Source organism: Pyricularia pennisetigena, chromosome 1 (genome assembly GCF_004337985.1).
Source record: "Pyricularia pennisetigena strain Br36 chromosome 1, whole genome shotgun sequence".
Taxonomy (NCBI): domain Eukaryota; kingdom Fungi; phylum Ascomycota; class Sordariomycetes; order Magnaporthales; family Pyriculariaceae; genus Pyricularia; species Pyricularia pennisetigena.
The window spans coordinates 1,543,261-1,566,789 of NC_043740.1; the positions used below are offsets into that span (position 1 = coordinate 1,543,261).

Genomic DNA, 23,529 nt, shown 5'->3' on the forward strand with positions numbered 1-23,529 from the left:
GACGTCCATGCATCAGGTCAGACTGATAAGGTTACATTTTGACCACAAAACCTTTACGCATATGGACGGTCTCTGGACATACGTTTCTCGTGTCCCACGTGATGGCTTGAATCTATAATTGCTGTGATACATTGAAACAGTAGTACTTGCTGACAGCAGGAGAAGTTGAGAGCGTAATATCACACGTGGCGAGACCAATGAGCCCATCCATGGTCAAGCGGACGTCCTCAGCGGATGCCAACACGCGTCAATACAGCATGATACTGCTATACATGCTCGGGAACTTCGGTTGTCAGAGTTTTCGCCTCTTGGTTGCCTTCCATGGCTTGCAGATGGTGTCGGATGGTCCGCCCACCGGACCCTTGGTGACGAGATGGATATGGGGGACACGGGGAAGCGGGTATAGATCTTTCAGTGCTCTGGAAGAACAAGGGAAGTTCAAGCATGTGCGCGTAACCTCCCGGTACATTGTCGACATATCATGACAACCGGCGGACAGCGAGCACTTTGCGAACCATCCGACGCCCGAATGATACACGCCGGGCGCTTCCCCCCTATCGCCTGCGCGATCGACCCCACTCGGTAACACCTTTCCAGACCAACTTAGCGAGCCGCTCTTTCAGTACTGGCCGCCCTTTCCCCCCCTCGTGCGTCACCCTGCAGTTGGTGGCCCATTCGATAGATGATCGAGGACAAGCTATCCATCCCTCTCCGTCTCTCTTCCTCATCCTCCAACGTCTCCGAAATCGCAAGGTGAAACCCCCCCAATCCACCTCACATGCGCTCCTCCATGCTGCGGTGGCACGGTGCGCAACATTGGCTGACAAAGCTCAATTCCACAACCACACGCATATCGTAGCCTATATGCTGTGTAAGGGAGCAGCGTCCTACGTGGACTGCTTGAGTTTTTTGTTGCGCTTGTGTTGGTCGGCTTTCCCCCCGCCCCCCCCAAATACATGCATGTCTCGACATGTTACACTGCTTGGGCTGAGCCTACCTCTTTCTCTCCTTTTATCTCTCTCTTTTCACTTTCTGCAGTCAATGCCGCAACTAACCATTCGGAGCAAGCACCGACAAGATATGATTGGACGGTGATGGGCCTTTTGTTTGCTGTTTCCTGTGTTACTACATACATCTGTCTATGTCATTCGGCCCTTTTCGAGAGTACCTGCATATACATCTTGTCTTGACAGCGAGGGCCGCCAGATTGTGGCCTGTGGTGCCACGCGAGGGCTGAGAGGCTGGGGAGACCGGCTTCTACTCGCTTCAACTCGAGCATCTCCTCTGAAGGGCAAGTCTACTGAACCGGTGGGTTTTTTTTATTGTTTCGTGTTCGTATACATGATGGGCATTATAGTACGAAGCACATTGCAAAGGAGTTAGAGTGGGCACCAAGCTGCCTTGCTCATCACAATCTATCTCTACGCCTCATCTTGTCTTAACTATAGCACCAACATGTTAAGCACAAACTGCCAAGATCATGTCACAATCTTAACTGTCCATGGAGTGCCTGGCTATATGCGCTGATCCCTAGAACTGCCGCATTCAGCTGCCACTCTTGGTCTGATCCTCATGGAAGGCAATCGTTGAATGGGATGGACGGCGGCATCCCTTTTTTTTTCGGAACCGCCTCACTACCTCCGATAATCGGCGAGCTCTTTTTTTTTCTATCTTTTTTTTTTTTTTTTTTTTTTTTTTTGCGCATCTGTGGGCGGCGACGCTCGGGCTGACGATCCTTGAGGGAGTTTGATATTGACTTGTGCTACCCGAATTCCAAACAATGCTCGTTAACCATGAGGTGGCAAGTCTCACGCCTCGCTGGGGGTGGGAATCTCTCCTGAGATTTTGTTTTATTGGGGGGGTAAAGGCTACTCCCTGAATGTTTGGGCTGCCGGGAAACAGGCCGGAAGTCGAAGTGTCGCGTGCGTTCTCCATGCGCTTAGTCTTTGGGATCTATCGTTGCTTCCATGACATATGTCTTGGTACGTACCAGCCTCTGGTCCCCCTTGTGCTGATGCTGCCAGAGGAGATCTAGACCTCCGTAGAACCGGTGGATATCTGTTCGCCGCGCTCTTTTTTTCTTTTTCTTATTTTTTTTCACGAGAAGGACCCTGCGGCCCCCATTCTGCCCCGTGGTTGTTGTGGGAATAGGTTACTACTATAAGCTAGACTAGCTCTAGTTCTAAAAGTTCGACCAGTCTAGACTACCTAGACGTATAGCAAACAGCATTTACTTTTTGGAACCGGCGGCGTGCGGCTCCACAGGGCCGATGATCCAAACTCAAATTCACGACACGTGGCTGTGCCCTGAGCTGGTTTGACCACGACGGGACGCCTCCCGCGATGAACGACAGTGGGAATGAATGTTTTAGTTTTCCAATGTTCTGGTAGATATTTGGGTGGAGGTTGGGATGGGATACAACAAAATCTTAAAAAAAAAATTGGCAAAATGAACCCGAAAACTAAAACAAAAATCAAAATACACATGAGACAGAGAAAGAAGGTTTAAGCGGAACTGGGATATATCGACTCCACCACTGATCGCGAGTACGCGTTTCTTTGATGTTTTGCTTTGCCGAGATTACTCAAGTACGAATTGTTTAGTACAAAAGTCAGAGTTTGGAGCGGGTGCTTTGATTTTTTTTTTTTTTTTTCCTGCTTCTAGAGTTTCCGCTCTACTTCAAGTTAAGTAACTGTTATTGTGAACCACCCATGCAACTTAAAGAAACAAACAGAAAAAAAAGGAGAAACAAGACACGAGTAATGGCATAACGAAGATCTTAGATCATAGAAACCCAAAAAGCAGAGCCCAGTTCCCCACAATCATGACGGCACTACCGAGAAAACCCCCTAAAATAGAAACTCGGCTGGTGCTTGCACCCCTGAGTTTGGATGACAAGGTATCAAAAAGGGATGGCCCGGGGCGGTCATGCGCTATTTCCATATATATTGTTGAAAGACAAAAAAAAAAAAAAAAAAAAAAAAAAAAAAAAGGCTGTGCATGTTCAAGGACTCCCAGAGAAGAATAATAATAGGTACGGCAGTGATTAAAGCTTAATGACGATCAATGAAGTGAAACATGTCCAAAAGGGAACATGCTTTCTTTATTCGTAAGCAAACAAGACTGTCGGTAAGCGATGTGACGGGATTCCTTTTCGGCACTGTACTGTGTATGTTTACATATCATCTACCTAAGGCACCTTGGGGACTTACTCAGATAAGGTAGGCAAACTGAGCTGTTTGTTTCAAGGCCAGATTAGGCAGGTTTGTTTAGAATTTGGAAGAAAAACAACCTTACCTATTACATGTAATTACGGATGCAACGGAATTTGAACAATAAAGGAAGTATTCGCTCATTCATGTTACACTAAGTACCACGGAACAAAGAGGTACATTGATGATTGCACACCGCCGCCCCCAGTCACCTACCTGCCTAGCTGCTGCAACTGACCGCAGCATCAACGATAACGCAGGGAATATCTCACCCTCATTGTTTTTTGTTTTGTCAATCCACATGGGCGCCCCCCGCAGAATTAGTCAATCAGTGAGTCGATCATTTAGTGTTGCCTGTTTTTCTTCTCTTTTTTTTTTATTTTATTTTTTTTTCTCCGCTAGTCCTGTGGCGCACACAAGAGATAGCATATTGACATGGCGGATAATATGACAACTCATGCTGACCTTGCATGAGGCTGACCGGGCAGCGGCATATTTGGAGAGGAAAAAAAAGAAAAGAAAAATAAGGTGAGAAAAAAATTATCTTTAGACAGAGGATCCTAGGCTTAGAGTTTGCTAAGCAGCTGTCAATTCACTAATCATGTTCGTGTGACCTATTTACTTCAAACAAATGACCTTGGGATAACCCTTGATTATGCTTGTGTGACTGGATTTGTTTTGGCAGGCTGACGAATGAGAAAAAAACAAATGACAAGGTTGCACAATAAAAAAAATAAAATAAAAAAAGTCATAGAAAAAAAAAAGGAGCAATGCATCCCTACAAAAATGGCATGATGGGGGTATTACCGTAAGGATAATGTTGCTCTTAACTGCTTGCCTTGCATGAGCATGCGCGTGGCACAAGGCATTGGCACTGAGATGTTTTTTTGTTGTTCGGTTCTGATGATCGGATTTTGACCAAAAGGAGATGCCGATGGGGTGCGGCAAACACACACACACACACACGCACACGCACAAGGCACCTTGGAGGTATGGTATTGTATCTAGGAAGATGCTGGCTGACCAAAATGGAAAGCATTACAAAAGTGGCAGGTACATCAATTTAAGTTGTACAACATGGAATTTACTCTGATCTGCACTTATTTGGTTGTTTCAACCACACCAACAATCCCCCAGGGAAGGTATCGGCCCTATTTGGATTTGCATTTTTTTTTTTGTCTCCCTCAGCTCACGCTCATGCTCCAGCTCATTTCCAATCTATGTTTTTTTTTTCTTCTCACTGTTCACCGCCAGGTTATTCCAAGACCATGCCTTGCAAGGGGAAGAAATTTGACACACTTTAGGGATGTTGTAAGCCAGTTGACGGTTGACTGCAGATCGAACACTGCAGCCTTGCCAACTCTGTCCAGGAATGGACGGCCCATTAAGACCGAACTAACCCGGCGGGACGCGTCAGGGCTAGCAAAGGCTTTTTGCAGATCAAGGGTCCTCGTGCAGAAATGACCGCACATGAACTGTTTATCGCTCCGGGCTAAGGGCGGGGGTTTGGAAGACGATGAGAAAAGGCGACGGATGATAAGAAAGGAAAAGAAAAAAAGGCAAGAGACTGACTAATTTCGAGCAGAATGTATTACGCCTTGCATGCTATGGTATAATCTTTCAAGTAACACAGGCCAAGTGACAATAAAATATATATACATATATGTCGGGAGAATCACACCAAAATAGGCACGACACCAACTTCACAAGATGACAAGGGATGCGTTTGACAAAGACAAATCGGGAGTATATCTTGGATTCTCTCACCGGTTAATGCGGGGTGCGTGTCGACAAAAGCAGGAACAGAAGAAAAATAGACGTATACTACCTAGTGCCATGTATATCGGGGTCTCACCGGTCGAGAAAACGGCACGAAGCCGTAAACGCTTCAATCGTGCAGTAAAGACAAGTTTCAGGGGGGGAGGGACTATGACCCTTTCTGTTTGAAGGTTGCTTTTATCATGTTGGTTGGTTATAACTTCGCTACGGCATACAAGAAAGGAAATATCTTGCTTCTTGTTATTCCCAACTGAAGTTGCGTATTTTTTTTCTCTTTCTTTTTCTTTTCCCCAATTGATCGATCAACTTTGGATTGACAACTCACTATCTCAAGCCATGAGCTATTTTACCCCCATCCGCCTGCCAATTGTTGTCTTTTTGCTGACGAAGATGCATGCGGGCACCAAACATCTGGTTGGCTGCGGCCTCAGGAGGTTTGCACGATATCGATATTGGCATTATTGGCAGTATAAAAAAGGACTCGCATTAACTCGGCCAACACCCTGTTCACTAGCAAAACCTAAGCCGAACTCCAAGGCCAGAACTTTGCCAAAAGAAAAAAAAAAAAAAAAAAAAAAAAAAAAAAAAAAAAAAAATGACGGAAGCTTCTCACTGGCCGGATAAAAGCAGAGATACGGCCAGCCACACGCGGTACTCTCGATACACTCCTCAAATGGGATAGCTACGGAGTATCAAACCAACAACGATAGCCAGTGTTACACGCACGCATAACAGGCAAAAGCCACTGGGAATGCAGTGTCAGAAACGAGATTATCGCCCCGTGACCGACCATATTTGCCCATGTAAAATTGATGCACGTTTGCATGGTCCATCCCCTGGGAGTCATCTCTCGGGCGCGGTGTGAGCACTCTAGATGATGCCATTGGCTTTGGAGAACCGGGAGGAATTGCTCCTCCGACTGTAGCCGTGTAGACTACTGCATGGCTTGATTTTTTTTTTTTTCTTTTGTAGGTTGCCTTTTGATTGCTCCCGGCGTTATCATCTGTCGAGAGGGATCCTGCTGGCGGAGCGTGGGGTGCATACAATTGTGGTATTCTTGGGTGATCGGGATCGATCCACACACCCCCACACACTCACTCCCTCACCTGTATCTGTACAGTATAGTACTCCAAATCTGTCTTGGCAGTTAGTATGCAGACAAGACGTAGCAGTAGTTCAGAGAATAGTCCCAAAGTAAGGTCTCGAATATCGCTTTGCAGACTCAAGTAGAAACAGGCGTATTGGCACCCTCTGTCGATCATCCCCTATCTTGTTATGGTCTTCGGGAGGGGAGGTTGATCATCGCCCGCGCAGGGGAATGCGGTTTGTTATCAATTCTCCTAACGACGACGTGTCTTCGGATCCTGCTGACAGGTGGCTTACTATGTGCTTTACTATGGTACATCCGTGAGGGGATTTGTGGAGATGTTGGAGTAGCAAGATTGAAAATGAGTAAAGCTAGCTGTTCAACACGAATACTTACGGATACTACACCTACCCAGACGAGTAATAACTACGTGGTACACCAGGCCCACGACAGCCCGCCTACATACCACATAACCCCCCTGTGTGGTAATTAATTACTCCATACCTACCATACCTCGGGTATAACATCGCACAGTCGTATGTGGGGGATGGCGTGCAGCTTGCATCAGGAATCGAACCAAAGAATCCATGGAGCTTTGAGTTTCCCACTCTTCGTTCCTGCTGTTTTCTATGGGTGGTGAACAATTCTTGCAACACTCTTTGCTTTTCTTCTGTCTCCTCCACCCCTCGGTGCTCCTCCCCCCTCCCCTGTACGAGGACGTAACTGCTGCATGTTGCATGTTGCATGTTACAGGTTGCATATTGCATGCAGCGTGCTTCTTTCTTCCTCTGGCAGGACAGGTTCGATGTTCAGGTGATGTGATATAATGCAAGAAGAGCCCACTCGAGCAAAGAGCCGATAGGATATAGCCGTGGAATGCGCATGGTAATCTGGTGAGGGGAAAAAAGAGAGGGAGATCCCACAATATCCCTTGGATTCCGACATTGCATTCAGCACGTCGGAAGCCAAGGAATCGAGCGAGGACAAGAAAGCCAAAAGTTAAAAAAAAAAAAAAAAATGAAAAGAAAAGAAAGAAAAGAAGATTAAATCCAGGCTGAAAAAAAAGTCGCATAGGGAACGGTCGTCCGACCAGGCTCCAGACAAATCCATAGTACCGGTTCTCCTGAAGAACCAGTGGGGAGAGGGACACGCTGCCGTTGCGGGGCATGTTGCTTGTCCCGATCGCATGTCCTGAGAGTTGCATGTAATTACCTACCGAATGGCATGAGCACTTTGTTATATGGTGCGATGGCCAATGGAGGGAGAATCCGTCATGAGGGGAAAAGCCTCAAAACCGCGTCGTAATCCGACATCGTAAGCTGGTCGTCATAGAACGATTCATAGCATATGAGGGTTTTGGAGAAAGGGCGAATGGGAAGCGTTGCACAAGTGAGGTGGCTATCCTCTTCTAATCAGATCCATGGTCTCGATTGGCTTTGTTTTCCTTCTCCAATTTTTCTTGTTCGAATCGAAACGGATCAGCACTTCCAGCTCATTCCACCGGGCAAGGGCAAGAACTGACGTGCGTCGAAGTGGAGAGGAGACGTTTCTACTACAGAGAGTTACGACTACGTTACCTTATCTGACTGTATCCCGAGGTGGGTTACCGCTTGCTTACCGAGAAAGTAAGTATATTTATGTACATGGTAGAGCGGGTAGAAAAATACCGTAACAATGTCCTCATCTTTACATGATCGATGATAGATCGGTCTAGCGATTAGAGAAGCTTCTGAACTTGCCCTATGTGTAAAAGACAATATGCAGAGGAACTTGGAGTTCGTGGCCCGATCATTGGTCAGAACAATTTTTGACATGTTCGCGGGGAAGTTGTACCGTGTGACCAACTACGACACCATGGGAAACGGAACTTTCCTCTTTTTTTTTTCTTCTCCCTCGCCTTCTCTTCCTCCCTCCTTTGTGTCTGTCTCATGCCTGGCCATCCACACCATCATAGAGCCACCCTATTCCCATCCCCTGCCTCCTCATAACCAGGGACCACCTGGGTAAGGGGAAGCTTCAGCCTTTCGCGATCTGCTTTGGTTCTACTGTAGGCAAGAAAGGGCACGGCCATGAATAAGCTGTGTCAAATTGACGGCACAAGCGAGAGTTGCGTTGTTCTAAGGACTGATGGCGACATTGGTTCATGAACCATGTCCGTTTTCTGTTCCTTGTAGTCCGTATAGACTGCCGGCCGGGTCAGCACGGTCAGTCGAAAGTATCAAACCCCAAGACCCCAATAGTCTGTGGCAGTCAATTCTATTTGGCCCTCACAACCTTTCATCGTGCGACTCGATCATGACTGGCGCGGAAGTGCCTCCGATTGTGGCCGTGATCCAATCAAGCTGAAAATATGAAGCCGTCCTGTCCGTCGGGGAGGGGGATTGAGGAAATCTCGTGCATCAGTAAAGCTAGCTAGCACAGCAGCAACCCGCTCGGATGGAATCAAGTCCAAGTGTAGCTTCCAATGCAGGGAAAAGTTATTATTTCAATGTTTGATTTCCGGCAATGTTAGCCCTCAAAGCTGTACGTACTACTACTGCATGCACCGTTTAGAGGAGGGCAAGGTTTAAAAAAAAAAAAAAAAAAAAAAAAAAAAAAAAAAAAAAACGGTTGTGGGCTCAACCATACGATGGCAGCCATCCGACATGGCAAGCGCTGTCTCACTACATATAAGCTACCTTTACCAAAGCGCTAAATGATGGGAAAACGGGATCCGGTGCGGAACATGAGAGATCCCGCGCCAAAGTCTTACTTTTTCCTTCCATTATCGCGCGTCTTTTCTGATCCCTTGACTTCCGAAAGCCCAGAAGCTCCATCGTCTGGCTCCATTCATCGAATATTTTGTGCCGAGGGAAAGGGAGGGGGCGATTTTGACGGAAAGGAAAAGGGGGATGGGAACCGCCATTCTGTGAGCATTAGCACTAGACTAGACTAGGGACGGCTCTTGATGCGGCAATCCGTTGAGCCCCAACTAAAATCCAAGCGTCGAGCATACAGGTTAGCGTTCTGTGATCAACGTGGCCCTCTCACACTAGAGCACATGGCAAGGAACGCGCCGTCGAATTGGGAGACCCTTGGGGTCCGGGTGGTCGCTTCGAAGAAGGGTTTTTTTTTTTTTTTTTTTTTTTTTTTTTTTCTCGCGGTTCATGTTCGCCTGAAAATCAAAACCACTCGCCACTAGAGGCAATCACACCACTGACATGCATCGTCTAAACAACTCAAAAGAAAATTAAATAAGGGTTAAAGCACTCAAATGAGGAAATCTTGCTTCCTTTTGATAGAGACCCTGGAGGCGAGAAAAAAAAGGGGAGATGACAGATGTGGAGCGACATGCGCAGAACAAACAAAAGTGAGATGACAACCGGCCAGCGTAGCAGACAGAGTGATCCATGAACCGCATATTGTGGCTTTTCGCGTCTGGGGTAAGAGACATCAAGGTCTCGGGTTAATACGAGGCAGGGTGCATGGTGTTTTGGTTTGTTGATGATGGAATGGAATGTTACCCCAAAAAGTGGCGCCATCAAATGTCTTGATTTGGGGTGTAAAAAACGTCAAGCTCGAGCTTCTCGAGTCACTGGGGGGTTTTCACCGTAGGAAATTGGAGTATCTCTCAAACGAACAGACTAAATCAACTCCAACGGTGCATCCCGCCGATACGTGTCGATTCGCACATTTGACGGGCCCGTCGGTTTCGAAAGATACTGCCCGCTCTCTCTCTCTCTCTCGGATACGCGGGAAATCAACTATTACTGTAGACCTGGGATAATAGGGCTGTTGTGATGCAAAGGGTGAGTGTTGTGTGTCGAGATGCACTAAGGAAAAGCAAAAATGAAAAAAAAAAAAAACTAAAAATATAAAAAAAAAAGACAAAGGCGATCAAAACCAGATTAATCGACCGGCGTCATGCCAATTACAAACAAGCAGATAAAACGCAAGATAAAAAGTCGATAAATAAGCGATGGAAGAGGCAATTAATTGACTTTGACAAGTCAACTCTGACTGCCAGAGCGCCACCCCAAGCAGCTTCCTGACTTTTGCTTAATTCGGCAAATAATTCCGAGTACACTGACGGACTATATGACTAGTCAAAGCCTATAACTACAAACAATATCTTTCTATCTGCTTGGCTCATGTCAATTTTCACGTCGTCACAGAAGAATTTTGGCAACAAAGCACAATGACAAACCAAAACGGTGGACTCGCAGCGACATCATTAATATACAGTACTACGTTACGTAGACATGCAGGCGGCGAATTGTGCATTAGAAATCCCGTCCTTTTGAGCCCCATACTTGTTTTGGTTTTGGATCTATTAATCATCATAAACTTTGCGATAATCGATATTTGTTCCGCGGCCCCAACCCTGTCGATGACGTTTATAGCGACTGGGGTGCTCACATCTTTTTCCTTGGATAAGTTACAAACTAAGCACTTATACGGAAGCAGGCAAGCCCAGCAGTACGACTCAGCCAAGGCCTTGCCCGCATGCAGATTATGGCTGCCTTGGTTGCCTCGCTGTACCCTATTCAAGGGGTTCGCATATCACCCGTCAAAAGTTCACTTTGCATCTCTTGCCACCAGTCGTCGTCCTGCGCCTTCGGGTAACGATAAATGAGATTTGATGTGCCTCCAGTCGACTTATCAAGCCATGATGGACGTGGCGCAAGGAATACAAAGGACGACGGACGATGTCGTATTCCCAGTGGGTCAATGTGGGGTGGAGCAGGAAAGCTGTGGGTCCTTTCCCTATGCTACCTGTAGATCCTTAGCGACGATGAAACAAGAAGGGGTCCGCTCATCAGCGGATAACAATAGGCCAAAAGAAGGGTACTCTGCAGTGCCGAGCTGATCCTAATATTCGCAAAGGGACCGACAAACAAAATGGTAGATCTGCCTGTCAGTGAAACATGCAATGTTAAAGCTTTTTTTTTGCATCACGTTGATTAGCTATTATGGAGTACCCAAAAAATTTCCTGGGCACGAACGAAATTGTCCGTATCCACGACAGGAAATCAGTCAGTGTGTTGGTGCGGGCGCATTAGCGTTGATCAATTAAGAGCAGAGATGGGAACAAAATCCACTGGTAGCAAGAGCCCATATCGATCTCCAGGCTTTCCCCATGTTCCGGCTGCATGTACTTCCTTCTCTCCATCCTTGTTGCCGATGGGCGCTGCAACACGCAGGGTCTGCCCGACTTTTGTCTTTATCTTTTTTTTTGTCTCTTTTCATCTGGTAATTGCTCATGAAGGAGAGGGGGCGCTCCCAGAGAAAGCCTGAGCAGCTCAGCTGGTCTGTCCCTTCTGCAGAGTGTTGCAACTCCACGGATAGTCGGCAAGGCAATATAAAACCACACTGCTTGGCATTCGTATGTTGCTACAACGGAAAGCTGGGCTTCCCCGAGGAATGAAAAAAAAGATCCATTGCCGGGTGGGAGCCAATGGAGAAGGAGAAGAGCGTGTGGCCTTGCACTTGGCTGATGCGTACGTTCGTTCCACTTGAATCGTGATGTTATCAAGAGACGAAATGAGATAGACTTTGTGTGACTCCAACCAGACCGACCGCCACAATCGGAACATAACGAACCAGATGAGATTTGGCATATGCGGCGTAATTTCTTCTCGACACCGGCGGGGAAGACAAAAAACAAATGTTGGCTGTCCAATCATGGCGAACAACTCGTCTGACGATGGCAAGGCGGTCTCACCCCAAGTGATCAGCCTTCTGGTGTCCACTCAGAACAAACGGCATACACAGCCAGGAACCTTTTTTTAATTTTTTTTTATACCTCAGCCTTGGTCATGAAGATTTTTTCTGCGGTCATTGTGATGACCACAAACCAGAAACAAGGCAGTGGGACGGCGGCAATGGTGCCCCGGCGGCGGGTCAATCCCCTGAAGTTGGCAGAAAAATTGGGATGGGGAGGGGGTACGTAGCGCGTACCTTGCTTGCTATACAGTTGGCATTAACTAGGCTTTGACCTCATCAGTCAACATGTAATAAACGAATAATAAACGAGGGGACGGTTTGTTTGGTCTTGTCCTGGGTACCCCGTGACTCTCTTCCCTTCCAAAGCAACAGGGATCATAATCCAAACCACGCGGCCTTGGGCGCCAAGCGGGTGCCATTCCGCACGGGGGCACAACTGCATACAGCGTAGACGCCGTCTGCCTGACGTCTGTTGATCGAAACGCGATTAATCAATTGTGAGCTGCAGACAACATACCTGGCAGGCTGGAGTTAATTACTTCAGAGCCTTGGTTGGCAAGGTCTGATTTAACACAAGGGCATTTAACGTCGTGAATACTGGCTTGGTATACTTGGTATCAAAATGTAGAGACTTGGCCTGAAACTGACAATCCCTCACTGGTTGGTACTTTGAGTTGTCGCATACTCGACCATCACAATAGTCAACTGGACCAAGCCTCAAAACGATCGTCGGGCGGCTATTAGGGGAAGCCGACTGGAAAATGGGGTTCAACAATGCAATTCCCATTTTTCTTGTTTGGTCCCTTGTTTTTCTCTTCTTCGCCAATTGATAGACAGGGGGAATGGAGCAAAAACGAAAACAAACCCAAAAATAAAAATAAAAATAAAAAACAAGCCGAATAGAAGACACCATGTCGACAACAACATCGAAAAAAAAGACAACCCATGCTGGTGGTACATTTTAAACCTAAGAGCACTCCCGCCCCGCCCGCGTTGCTTCATTTCATCCGAGGTCGCCCCACAAACACAAAAAAAAAGAAAAAAAAAACACAGAAGAGAAAAGGGCGAAACAACTAGATAAACCCACTTTTGCCGTCGCTCATTGCCCACCCGAGCGAAGCGAAGCTCACCGTGCAGATGCAACGCCGCCTTCTCCGGGTGGCCCTCTGTCACTTTGTCCAATGGCGCACGACTTTCCTTATACCCACTAACTTTGAGGAAGAGACTCCCTCGGGGATTGTTTTCAGAACCCTTTTTTTTCTCATAACGTGACCATTACAGAGACAGTAAAATCAAACAGAAGTAAAACATAAAATACCCACCGCTTTCAAACCAAGTACCCGGCGATTGGACAGCAAGGTGAATTGAAAGAGTCAGAATGTCGGTGTATGTAATGTTGGCAGCGGATCGCCAGGTGTTTTGCCTGACCGTGACCTTCCTTTCCTTATGGAGACGGCCAATAAGGTTTGGAGATAATTTTAGCGAACTGGGCCGTACGACGTCAAAGTCTTGCGATGACGGCTCTTGCTGGTTTCCGGAAACTACTAGGTCTAGTGCACGAAGCGAAAGAACAATGTGAGGCTGGGGTTACGATACCCGACATGCGTACCAGGTAGCATGCATCGTCTTTTTTTTTCTCTCTCCCTCCCACTGTAATCCCAGAACTGTGCAAGATGCTTGGTGTTGCTGCTGACGTATGTATGCACGATGTTTGACTTTGTTCCCTCTCATGTTATGCGACAGAGACGTTAACAACGGTCAGAAATCCCAGAACAGAATAAATATGTATAGAGAATCAAAGCAATTGTATGACGCCTCGCTTCTCCACGGGGTACTTTGATTTCAAGTTATAGGCCAGGTCGCCAACACCCAATACGCACGTCTCAGTACCGCATCAGACAGTTTTGACAGTAGCACAGCTTTATTTTTACCGCGCGCAATCGGCCTTGGGCTTCACCAGCTCGCTTGGCCTATTCCGAACCATTTCAGGGGCAACGCGATCTAAGCAGGGGAGAAAGGGAGTCAACAGCCAATCATGGCGGATAAAAGTCCCGTGCGCCGGTTCAAGCGATGGCCCCCCGGTTTTCTCGAAGCACATGTGAGCTACGTGGGCAAGGGTTGCCCGGGGTGCACGAACCAGGGGCTTGGGCGGCACTTTTCATTCCCAGAAACCTTCTAGCGCTGATGGGTCTTCTTTGTAGGTAGAGTACCCAAGGTGGTAATAATCAAACAAACTACTTTGTAGGGCAATTCAGCTTGGTTGGGTACCTACGTAGGTGGGCAACGCACGTAACAGTAGCATTGCAACTACTCTCTATCTCTAATGGTTACAGTGGCAATAGTGACAGTATGTTGATGACACAGGTACTCAGCTTACTACTGTACAGTATACGAAGTACCTGTAATTTACTTTTGCTGCCCAATTTGGATGACTCCCTCCATGCACTCGGACTTGAACTTTGATAATGCACTTTGCTCAAAGCCTGCTCGGCCGAATTGCACATCTTTTTCGGAGCAATTGCCGACTCCTCTTTTGGGAGGCGTCAGCCTCGAAAGTTGTTACAATACTTTTTTATTTTTCGTCCTCGGAAACAAAGCAGAAAAAGGATACTGTCGACTCTCAAATCAAAAAGAAATAATGCTGTGCAAGGAGAACAGTGGCGCGCTAATGACATCAATATATTTAATGTTCATATCTACGTTTGAATGGCGTGTTTCGATGGTTCCGCGTCTCTTATGTCTAGGTCTAGGTCTAGCTAAATTGAGACTACAATAGCGTTCACACTACTTGAAAACAGCCGGTGGTGTCAAAGTCGTATGTAGTAACTAACATTCAAGCAAACTGAAAAATGGACGGGCGTAGACAAAAGGAGGCGAATGGGGTTAATTGGTGACGATAAGAGACGAATAGAAAGGAGGGCGGAAAAAAAAGCCCATAGCAACAGGGAGGGTAAAAGGAAGTTTGGAGTGTTATGTTTATACTTTTGCCCAGGGAAAAGCCACATTGGGACTGCAATGGTAGATGATCGACATGCCCACAGCTAGGTACTGCACTACTTACTAACTTTGTCACTAAGCAGGTTTGCACAGCGGGAGATGGGCGGGAGAAATCCCAAGTTCCTACCATAAAGCGGGTTTGAACCTTACATAAGCCGAGCATTGCATAGTGGCAACTTGTTTGTGTGCCTAGGAACTTGTACCGACCGCTATGGAGATTACAGGACAGGCTTTTTGGGCTACCGGGAGCATGCCTGTCGAACAAAGCTGACCGGAGGCGTGGGTAGTGAAGCCGGTTTTAGTCTACGTCCCCGCTACTGAGGTAGGAAACACCGGCTCGTGCTCCTGTACATTGTCCACATCATACTATTTTGGTACCCAGAACGTCAATGTCCGGCCAGGACAACAAACAACAAGCTGGTTGTGTCAGTCGCGAGGCGCGACTTGGTTTAGTGAGCTTGTCATTTCATTGGAATGAATGAGAGATGCTACCGCGCACCTTGTTGGCTCGTCCAATGGTTGCATACAAGCAACTTGGGCTTGGACCATAGCCACTTTCACCGCTACACAGTCACCAGTTGACCGGCACATTTATCCCAAAGAACGATTGGTTTATTACTCCGTAATTACCTGTCGGAGATTTTCTTTCTTTCTTTTTTTCTTTTTGCTTATACACAGCAAAGACCTGTTGCTGCCTAGGCTGGCAGGGGCGAGGAAAGCAATTGAACTGTTTATTGAAAAAAAAGTCCATTGACAAACGTAATGTACATCAGGGCGCAGCAGGTGAAAGATATATTACAGAGAATGCTTGCAAGCTATGGTGGTACGGGCAAGGGGGTGTAAACATAAACTAGGGACATCAATATGTGCCCCAGCTTCAATTGTCTTCAACACCTCGAAACAAAGGGTTTTCGACATAAAAAAAAACTATAGAAATCATATCTGGCTCTACACACAGCCGCTGGAGCTTCGGCAGTAAAGATATAACAGATATTAGGCTCTTGGTATGGTTCTAAGCCAAATGACTTTTTTTTTCTCTTTCTCTCAAACTGGCGAAATTTATCGTTTATACCGCTTAGTTTGACACCTACTTGACGGTACACCGCATAGGAAAGAAAAAGAAAACGAGCCAACAACCCAGACGTCTCATCTCGGGCTCGTCGGGCGCATGTCAGCGGACGGTTTTTTCTTCCCCACAGACCACCCGGCCTCAACTCTCTCAGCAGAAGATGCTTGTAATCCATGTCCATGGACAGCCATGTGGGCTTGTGGGGTCTACGTGAATGTGAAAGGGTTGCTTGCTGGCTGACCCCTTTAACGCCTTTTTATTATTTTTATTATTTTGTGCTAGGGAGGCAAATTTTTCTGCCCATTGCGCGCGGGCAGGATACCCTGGACCGAAAGTCTACGCCCACCAAGAGACCCATGGATGAACCGTAGCAGGGAATCGCATGTTTCTGGGCAGCGCAAATCGCTCCGTGGTTGAATCTGGGCGGAGGAAATGGTGTGGCCGCCGTGTGTCAGGCATTTCTGGAAGGAGCGACAGAGCACCAAAGGGAAGAAGATTTCAGGAAAAAATGCGTTTTACAAAAAAAAAAGGACAAGACGGCAAGGCCCTAGCCCAACAAGACCCCACTGCGTCGTCACTGCACCCCACACCTCTGATCTCCATTCCATTCCCCCTTCGATTGCTTGCCATCCCCAACCCGTGTACTCGGTACCCAGCAGGCAGCCCATTGTTCCTCTGAGTTCCACCTCTGGCTGCCGCCCATCGTATTTTCAATCTGTGCCCAACCAGCCCTCCAGGACCACTTTCTTGCGCCGTACTGGCTAGGTACCTAGCCTACTGTCCAAAGCCTTAGAAGGAGGGGGTGTTGAGTTTTGAGCCAGCCCAGCTTGAGCTAGCACCGCTCATTGACCCAGTACCTTTTTTTTTTTTTTTATGCCTGTCTTGTCTTCTTGGCCATGTCTCCCGCTCTTCCGTCACCAATAATTTCCCGGCTCAGCTCAAGGTGTTGTCACTCTTAAGCAATCCGCAGCCCACCTGATCAATTCCGACATCAGGCCAATTCCTCCTCGACGGACCTCTTGCGACCCTTGATTTCTGTTTGGAATATTCTCCATTCGATTCGATTGCCGGCCACTGGATGAGTCTCACGCTTCTCGAATTCAATTTCAAAAATTTCGCTTCGCCAACAGATTCCTTGTCGGTATATATTTGGCTGTTTCGTCAGGTGCCCTGCCATACATTTGTACCTGCCGTGCCCCAACTCACGCGACTCGACTCCGCAGCTCAAAAAAAGCCGCCTCGCTCATTTCTCCAACCCGTTCGCTTCTGACACATCAGAAAACACCACACCCATTGGGATCAACCGCGACAGCCCTACACAACTCTCTCGCTTCCTGAATATTTTTTGTATTAGATCTTACCATTGCGGATGGTATAGCTTGGGGTTCCGAAAGGCCTGGCTTTTTTTATATTGTATGAGAAGAAAAAGGAAAGAAACAATCCGGCATCGAACGTGTTTACTTTCTTGGCTGTCACTGCCACAGGGGCTCCTGGTACCTCTGTTATTTTCTTTATTATTTTCTTATATTTTTTTTTTCTTTGGCGAATGCACGCTTGCCGGTTTAGCAATCCCATATTGCTACATTGGGAAGGAAGCCACAGAAGCCCTGATCTTGAGAAATTCAACAAGGTACTTAGCAATCGGAAGACGCAACCAAATTCCGACGGCGCACATAGATTCAGCGCTTTTGCGAGACTGCGACTCGTATCTTAATCTGGGCACTGCAGCATACCCAGAAAGACACCGAAGGCGAGTGCGCCGCGCGAACTGAACAGCCGCCTCTTTGCCGCCTTTGGGGACTCGGTTACCGCCAGTATCCCCCTGACGGCCTTTTCTGCAGCCAGGACAGGACACCTTTGTAACTTGGCGCCGGCGACCATCCCAAAGCTGGGGTTCTTTGGATACACAGCGCACTCAGAGAAGCGGGCCACTGCATTCACCCTCTGCAGCCTCGGCTTGTTTTGTTTCCCGCCCAAGTGCAGTGCAGACCGAAGACAGGCAGATAATCAGCCCCGTACAGACGCAGCTGGCTATCCTGTGCTGTGGAGACACTCTCTCATAGTGCATCGCATCAGCAGCTTGGTTAATATCCCAATCCAGCTGCCTGCATAACAAGCCTGCCACATCATCAACTTGCCGTCAAATCGCGCCGCACCACCTTGTACGGCCTCCGTCTGCCCAATCGCCCCAGACTGTTCGGCCTGTACATGTCTGCACCTGGGTCTCGTGCCGTACCAGTACCCAGCAGATACTTGGTCCCACTTTGACACCGAGACAGGCCACAGTCGGCCGCCGTTCAACCAGCCGGCTGATCAACAACCCCAACGCCGATCGCCTTGCGGCTGCAACGCATCCCCCCTTGTTTATACGCACTTACTTATACCGTTGCTACCTCGCTCCTCTGGACTTCATCAGCCTCAAAAGGCCCCTGACCCCGAGCTCTCTCCATCAAGGCCCCGCCCGTTTCTCAACCCACAATCTCCTACAGTCACAACTGGCCTCAGAGAAAATGCACTCGCAAAAATCAGAGCTTCATAAATAACCTTCAAGCCTTATCATAAGCTGAAGCAACTCTCTTATTCGCTTACCCCTTGTCAGCTGTACCCACTACAAGCCCCCGACAAAGGGCAGACCTTCACATGATGACTTCCTCAACCACATCCGCCGTCATGGCGGAAAGATCACCAGCTGCTTCACCCAGCAGCACACCATCCTCAATGACTCCTCACACATTTCCCGTGCACTCGCGGAGAATACGCCCGAGCAATCTGCAAACAAACTTTACCTCCAGCCCCCATCACGTGGCCATCCCGCCATCTGCAATCAGTGCCTCGTCGGTTTCCGTGGCATCAAGTCTGCAGGGCTCGCCCGTCTTCTCCCTGGATGCCGCTCCAGGACTCACGCAAAGCAGCTCAATACAAGCATCCCCGGAACCGCTGCGGGGCAGAGACCCTGAACAGTACCCTTCAGGTTTTCAACTACCAGAACCAGTATTACCGCAATCATCGCTATCGCGGAAAACAAGCATGGGGTCACTATGTCAACCGGTACAGCCTTCTGGCAACTCGTCCTTGCCCGAAGTCCCAAATAAGGGTCTGTTCCGTAGACTCTCAAACAAAGCCACAAACACCTTCAGGTCACCGAGAAGGCAATCATCAGCTCACGGCACCAAGCGAGGTGCCAGTGTTGGACCCGGACTCGCCAGACCACGCCAGCGAAGTAATAGCGATCTTACAAATCCCTTCACAGATTCCGATGACGAGCCTTTTATCGACCTCGACGACAAGATCTCTTTCCTCAACATTTCTGGTGAGTCTAATGGTCGAGATTTGTCACCGACAAGTGCGCCGGCATCCATCAACGGCAGCAATTCGTCCAGTGGTCCTATGACCGTCGTCGCTGGCCCCACCTATCCGCTGGAGCTACTCCAAGGAACCAAGGTGACAAAGTTCGCTAAGAAGAGGGGATCCACAACCAGCCGGAAGCTGTTGATGCTGGTACTGGACGCCGAATCTGCCAAGATCACCTGGGACAAGAGCAAACCTTCCAAGTCTATCTACATCGACGACATCAAGGATATCCGGACGGCAGAGGACATTCGCCAGTACAGGCTCGACTTTGGCATTCCGGAATCCGAGGAGCCCCTGTGCTTCTCTATCATCTACGCCACGCACGACGCAAAGCCAAAGACAAAAATGATGCATCTTGTGGCTGCAGATCCCGCCATCGTGAAGATGTGGGTTTCGACTTTGCACACAATCTCGATGCACCGTCAGGATATCATGTCTTCACTCATGGCCTTTAACGACAAGGCCATCAGGACATACTGGAAGAATGAGCTGCACAAACAACTCAAGAATACCAGCAACAACGGTGAGGAAAATATCGACTTCCCCGGCGTCGAACGCGTGTGCCAAAATCTTCACATTCACGTGTCTTCCGAGACTTTGAAGGAGAAGTTTCTGGAGGCGCTAGGGACTTCGTCTGTTGATGCTGAGGCATCCGTCAAGAACGGTCGTCTCAACTTCAGCCAGTTTCAGGAGTTTGTACGACTCATGAAGAGACGGGCCGATATTCGCCCCATCTTTCGCGAAAGGGCGGCCGATATCGATCGCGGCATGACGCTTCTTGACTTCATCAGCTTTCTTACAGATGTACAAAACGAGGACGTCGACGCCGACAGGGCCTACTGGGAAGCTATCTTTGCCCGCTTTGCTAAGCGCAACAAGTCCAAGGATATGGAGGGCGATGATGTTCCGCGTATCAGCGAAGCCGGCCTAGTCAGCTTCCTAACCTCGACCTACAATGTACCCATCGTCAGCGCTCCCAAAAACTACACCCTCGACCGACCGATCAACGAGTACTACATCTCGAGCTCGCATAACACCTACCTTCTGGGCCGTCAAGTCATGGGCTTTTCCAGCGTTGAGGGATACATCTCCGCCCTGATGCGCGGCTGCCGCTCCGTGGAGGTTGACTGCTGGGACGGTAGCGATGGCTGGCCTCTGGTGTCGCACGGGTGGACCATGACGACCAACATTGCCTTTCGCGAAGTGATGAACGTTATCAACAAGTACGCTTTTGTCAAGTCCGAATTCCCGTTATGGATATCTCTCGAAGTTCATTGCAACCCGGATCAGCAGAGGAAGATGGTGGCGATCATGAAGGAAATATTCGGGGCCAGGCTGGTCACCGAACCTCTGGAAGGTGTCCCCGCCGACAAGCTCCCTTCGCCATCGCAGCTCAAGAACCGTATCCTCATCAAGGCGAAGAAGCCAGGACATGAGGAACCTAACCCCGAGCGGACAGGACGCCGACGAGGCAACAGTCTCACATCTCCGTACACGAAGCCAGTTATGCTTGATAACTCAAGCATCCCTTCCCAATCGCTGCCACACAGCCCTTTGCTTACCCCTACACACTCGCAAATTCGTCGCATGGGAGCCAAGACCCGCGTCAACACGATAACCGAGGGTAGAGTCCACGATTCGACGAGCGGCAGCCCTAGTGACTGTGACAGCGGCAGTGAGCGCGACATTCAGCAGCCTATCAGCCCAAACAGTGGCACGAGCAAAATAGTCAAGGAGCTTGGCGATCTTGCTGTGTACTGCGCCGGCATTAAGTTTTCTGGTTTTGAGCACCCCGACTCCAAGACGGTCAATCATATCTTTTCCTTCCACGAGGGCACGTTCCAGAGACATGGGAGGCCCGGGGATGCGAAGCGCGCCCTGTACAGGCACAACATGCGCTATATGATGCGTGTCTATCCTCATCGTGGTAGGGTTTACTCGAGCAACTTCGATCCGCTTCTCATGTGGCGCCGTGGCGTGCAGATGGCTGCGCTCAACTGGCAGACGTTCGATCTCGGGATGCAGCTCAACCATGCCATGTATGCCGGTGGTATGGACCAGTCGGGCTACGTGCTCAAGCCCAAGGAGTTCCGCGAGATCCAGCACTTCCCTTACCTGCCCGAGCACATGGTTGGTGGCAAGCGGCCTCGCAAGAACGTCAAGTTCAGCATTGATGTCATCTCTGCCCAGCAGCTCATGCGACCACACAATCTTCGGGACCGTCACACACTTGACCCGTACATCGAGGTCGAGGCATTCCTGGCTGACGACAAGCGAAACACCAACAAGGAATACTCTGACGCCGGGCCAAGCAAGACTAAGCACAAGACACCCATCGCCAAGGACAACGGCTTCAACCCCATTTTCGACCAGAGATACAACTTCAACTTCAACACCAAGTACCCGGATCTCATCTTCATCCGATGGACTGTCCGCCTCTCGGAAGGCGGAAGCCAAAGCGATCGTAGCACGATTCTTGGTACCTTCACTGCGAAGCTTAGCAGTCTCAAGCAGGGCTACCGCACACTACCCCTGCTCGATGCCAACGGTGATCAATACCTTTTCTCAACCCTATTCTGCCGCATCAAAGTCGAGGCCCCCACCGACATCTACATCGACTACCAAGAAGGCACCGAGAGTGTCAACAAGCTTCGTAGTCTCGGGCGGACCGTATTCAACCGCTCCAACAACAGTCCCAAGTCCAGCGTCGATGGCGGTAGTCAATAAAGATTATCGTCGCCGGCACAGTGGACCCTTACAGCAGCGAAACGAGAAGATCACCATTCGATCTGCATTGTATTACCAACCTTAACGATCTCCATGTCTCATTCGTTCTCGATTCCCTTTGTCAAAGCTTGAGCCACATTTTGTCATCATTTTGATAACCATGTACACGCTTGCCTGGGTGAAGACCCACGCTTGCGCCTCTTATGTTCTTTTTTTATTTTTGTATTTTGGCTTTGGTTTGTAATGTGGTCCCGGTTTTATTACAGCACGAAAATACCCCCTAAGTTCGTGACCATGCTCATAAGAGCGGCACGGAAAGCATCAAAAAGCAACCAAGAAAAGTTGCGATTTTTATACACTACGGCGTCCAAATAACCTTGTCTCATTTTGTTTTTGCGGGGTTTTTCTTTGCCATCCCCTGCTGGCTTTTCTTCCAGGCAACCAGTCCTGAGGATATTATTGCGCGCAGGAGACGACATTTTGTGTATAACTCATTTTTTTTTCCATCTCTTCTTCATATTTAGGATTTCATTGGGTGAATATCCTCAGGGTGGCATACAGTCCAATTAACAAGAGGAAATAGGGTTGGGTTATCATTTTTGGTCCGGTGTTTACAGAAGCATATATGCATGTCGGGAGTTTTCTTCTTTTTTACATTGGGTAGACATCTGGACTCGATTGGTATTGAAGGGCACAACGAGCGAGGACTCTTTACACAAACACAGAATAATCAGTGTTTTATGCCTCTAATTTTGGATAATTTGCGGTTGCTTTGCTTTCTTATTGTGTTATGCAACGAGATTTGGTGGATCATTCCTACAGGGCTGTGCCGACACTTGGGGCTTGTCCCCTGTGTTTTAGCGTCAGGAATTGCAGATTTTATGTTTGAAGTTTACATTGTCTTCTCAGGAGTCAGGACTCTACATCACAGAAAGTTTGGGCTTTTCTTTTGGCCTGACGATATGTCGAGCATGATATAATGACACTTCAATCGCCCGCCACTATCTTGTCACTGAGGATGTCCAAGTGAATTTAAACTTTACACAGCTGTGGAAACAATAGAAATTGATGAAGAAAAAAAAAGCAGTCGGCTGTCTCTGATGAAAGCTATTCGACACTAGTGCCTGGCGCTAGACTAGTGTAAGCGGACGCGTGCAATGCTCGCAAGGGACTTCCTGGCCAACTGTGTATGGGTCGTCACCAACCAAGACTAGGGCCGCGGTCGGAGAGAGCTTATACTGACTTGGCTTTGCTGCATGCATCCGCTACTTTAGTCCGAGTACATTTTCTATCTATAATGGACCTAGCCTCTGCTGCACATGAAACAAAATCATCTGTAATACAATTCGCCCACGTGCATTTCGTCAATTCTTTCTCTGATGCAGCCGCAGCGGAAGACCGCGAGCTTGTGCCTCTCTTCTCTTCCTAGCTTTCCCTTTTTTTTTCTCCCCCGATATTGTTATGCAATCTATATTGTTACCACTTCCAAACATTACTGGATTGGGAGGGTCGGCGATGACAGCGATACCCCAGCTATGAGCAAAGTTAAGCCCATGCACTGTAGCCGCATTTCTATATCAACAAATCCGGATCGTCCAGG

The 23,529-nt window shown here is 48.3% G+C and overlaps 2 protein-coding genes across 2 annotated transcripts; both read left to right on the forward strand.

Moving 5' to 3' along the window:
- Positions 1-13,820: 13,820 nt before the first annotated feature.
- Positions 13,821-13,964, forward strand: PpBr36_07027 (uncharacterized protein; the record flags this gene model as incomplete). Its single annotated transcript, XM_029894166.1, has 1 exon — positions 13,821-13,964. One exon carries the CDS (start codon positions 13,821-13,823, stop codon positions 13,962-13,964), a length of 144 nt encoding a protein of 47 aa, XP_029748621.1.
- A 4,527-nt stretch (positions 13,965-18,491) lies between these two features.
- Positions 18,492-21,929, forward strand: PpBr36_07028 (uncharacterized protein; the record flags this gene model as incomplete). Its single annotated transcript, XM_029894167.1, has 1 exon — positions 18,492-21,929. One exon carries the CDS (start codon positions 18,492-18,494, stop codon positions 21,927-21,929), a length of 3,438 nt encoding a protein of 1,145 aa, XP_029748628.1.
- Positions 21,930-23,529: the final 1,600 nt, after the last annotated feature.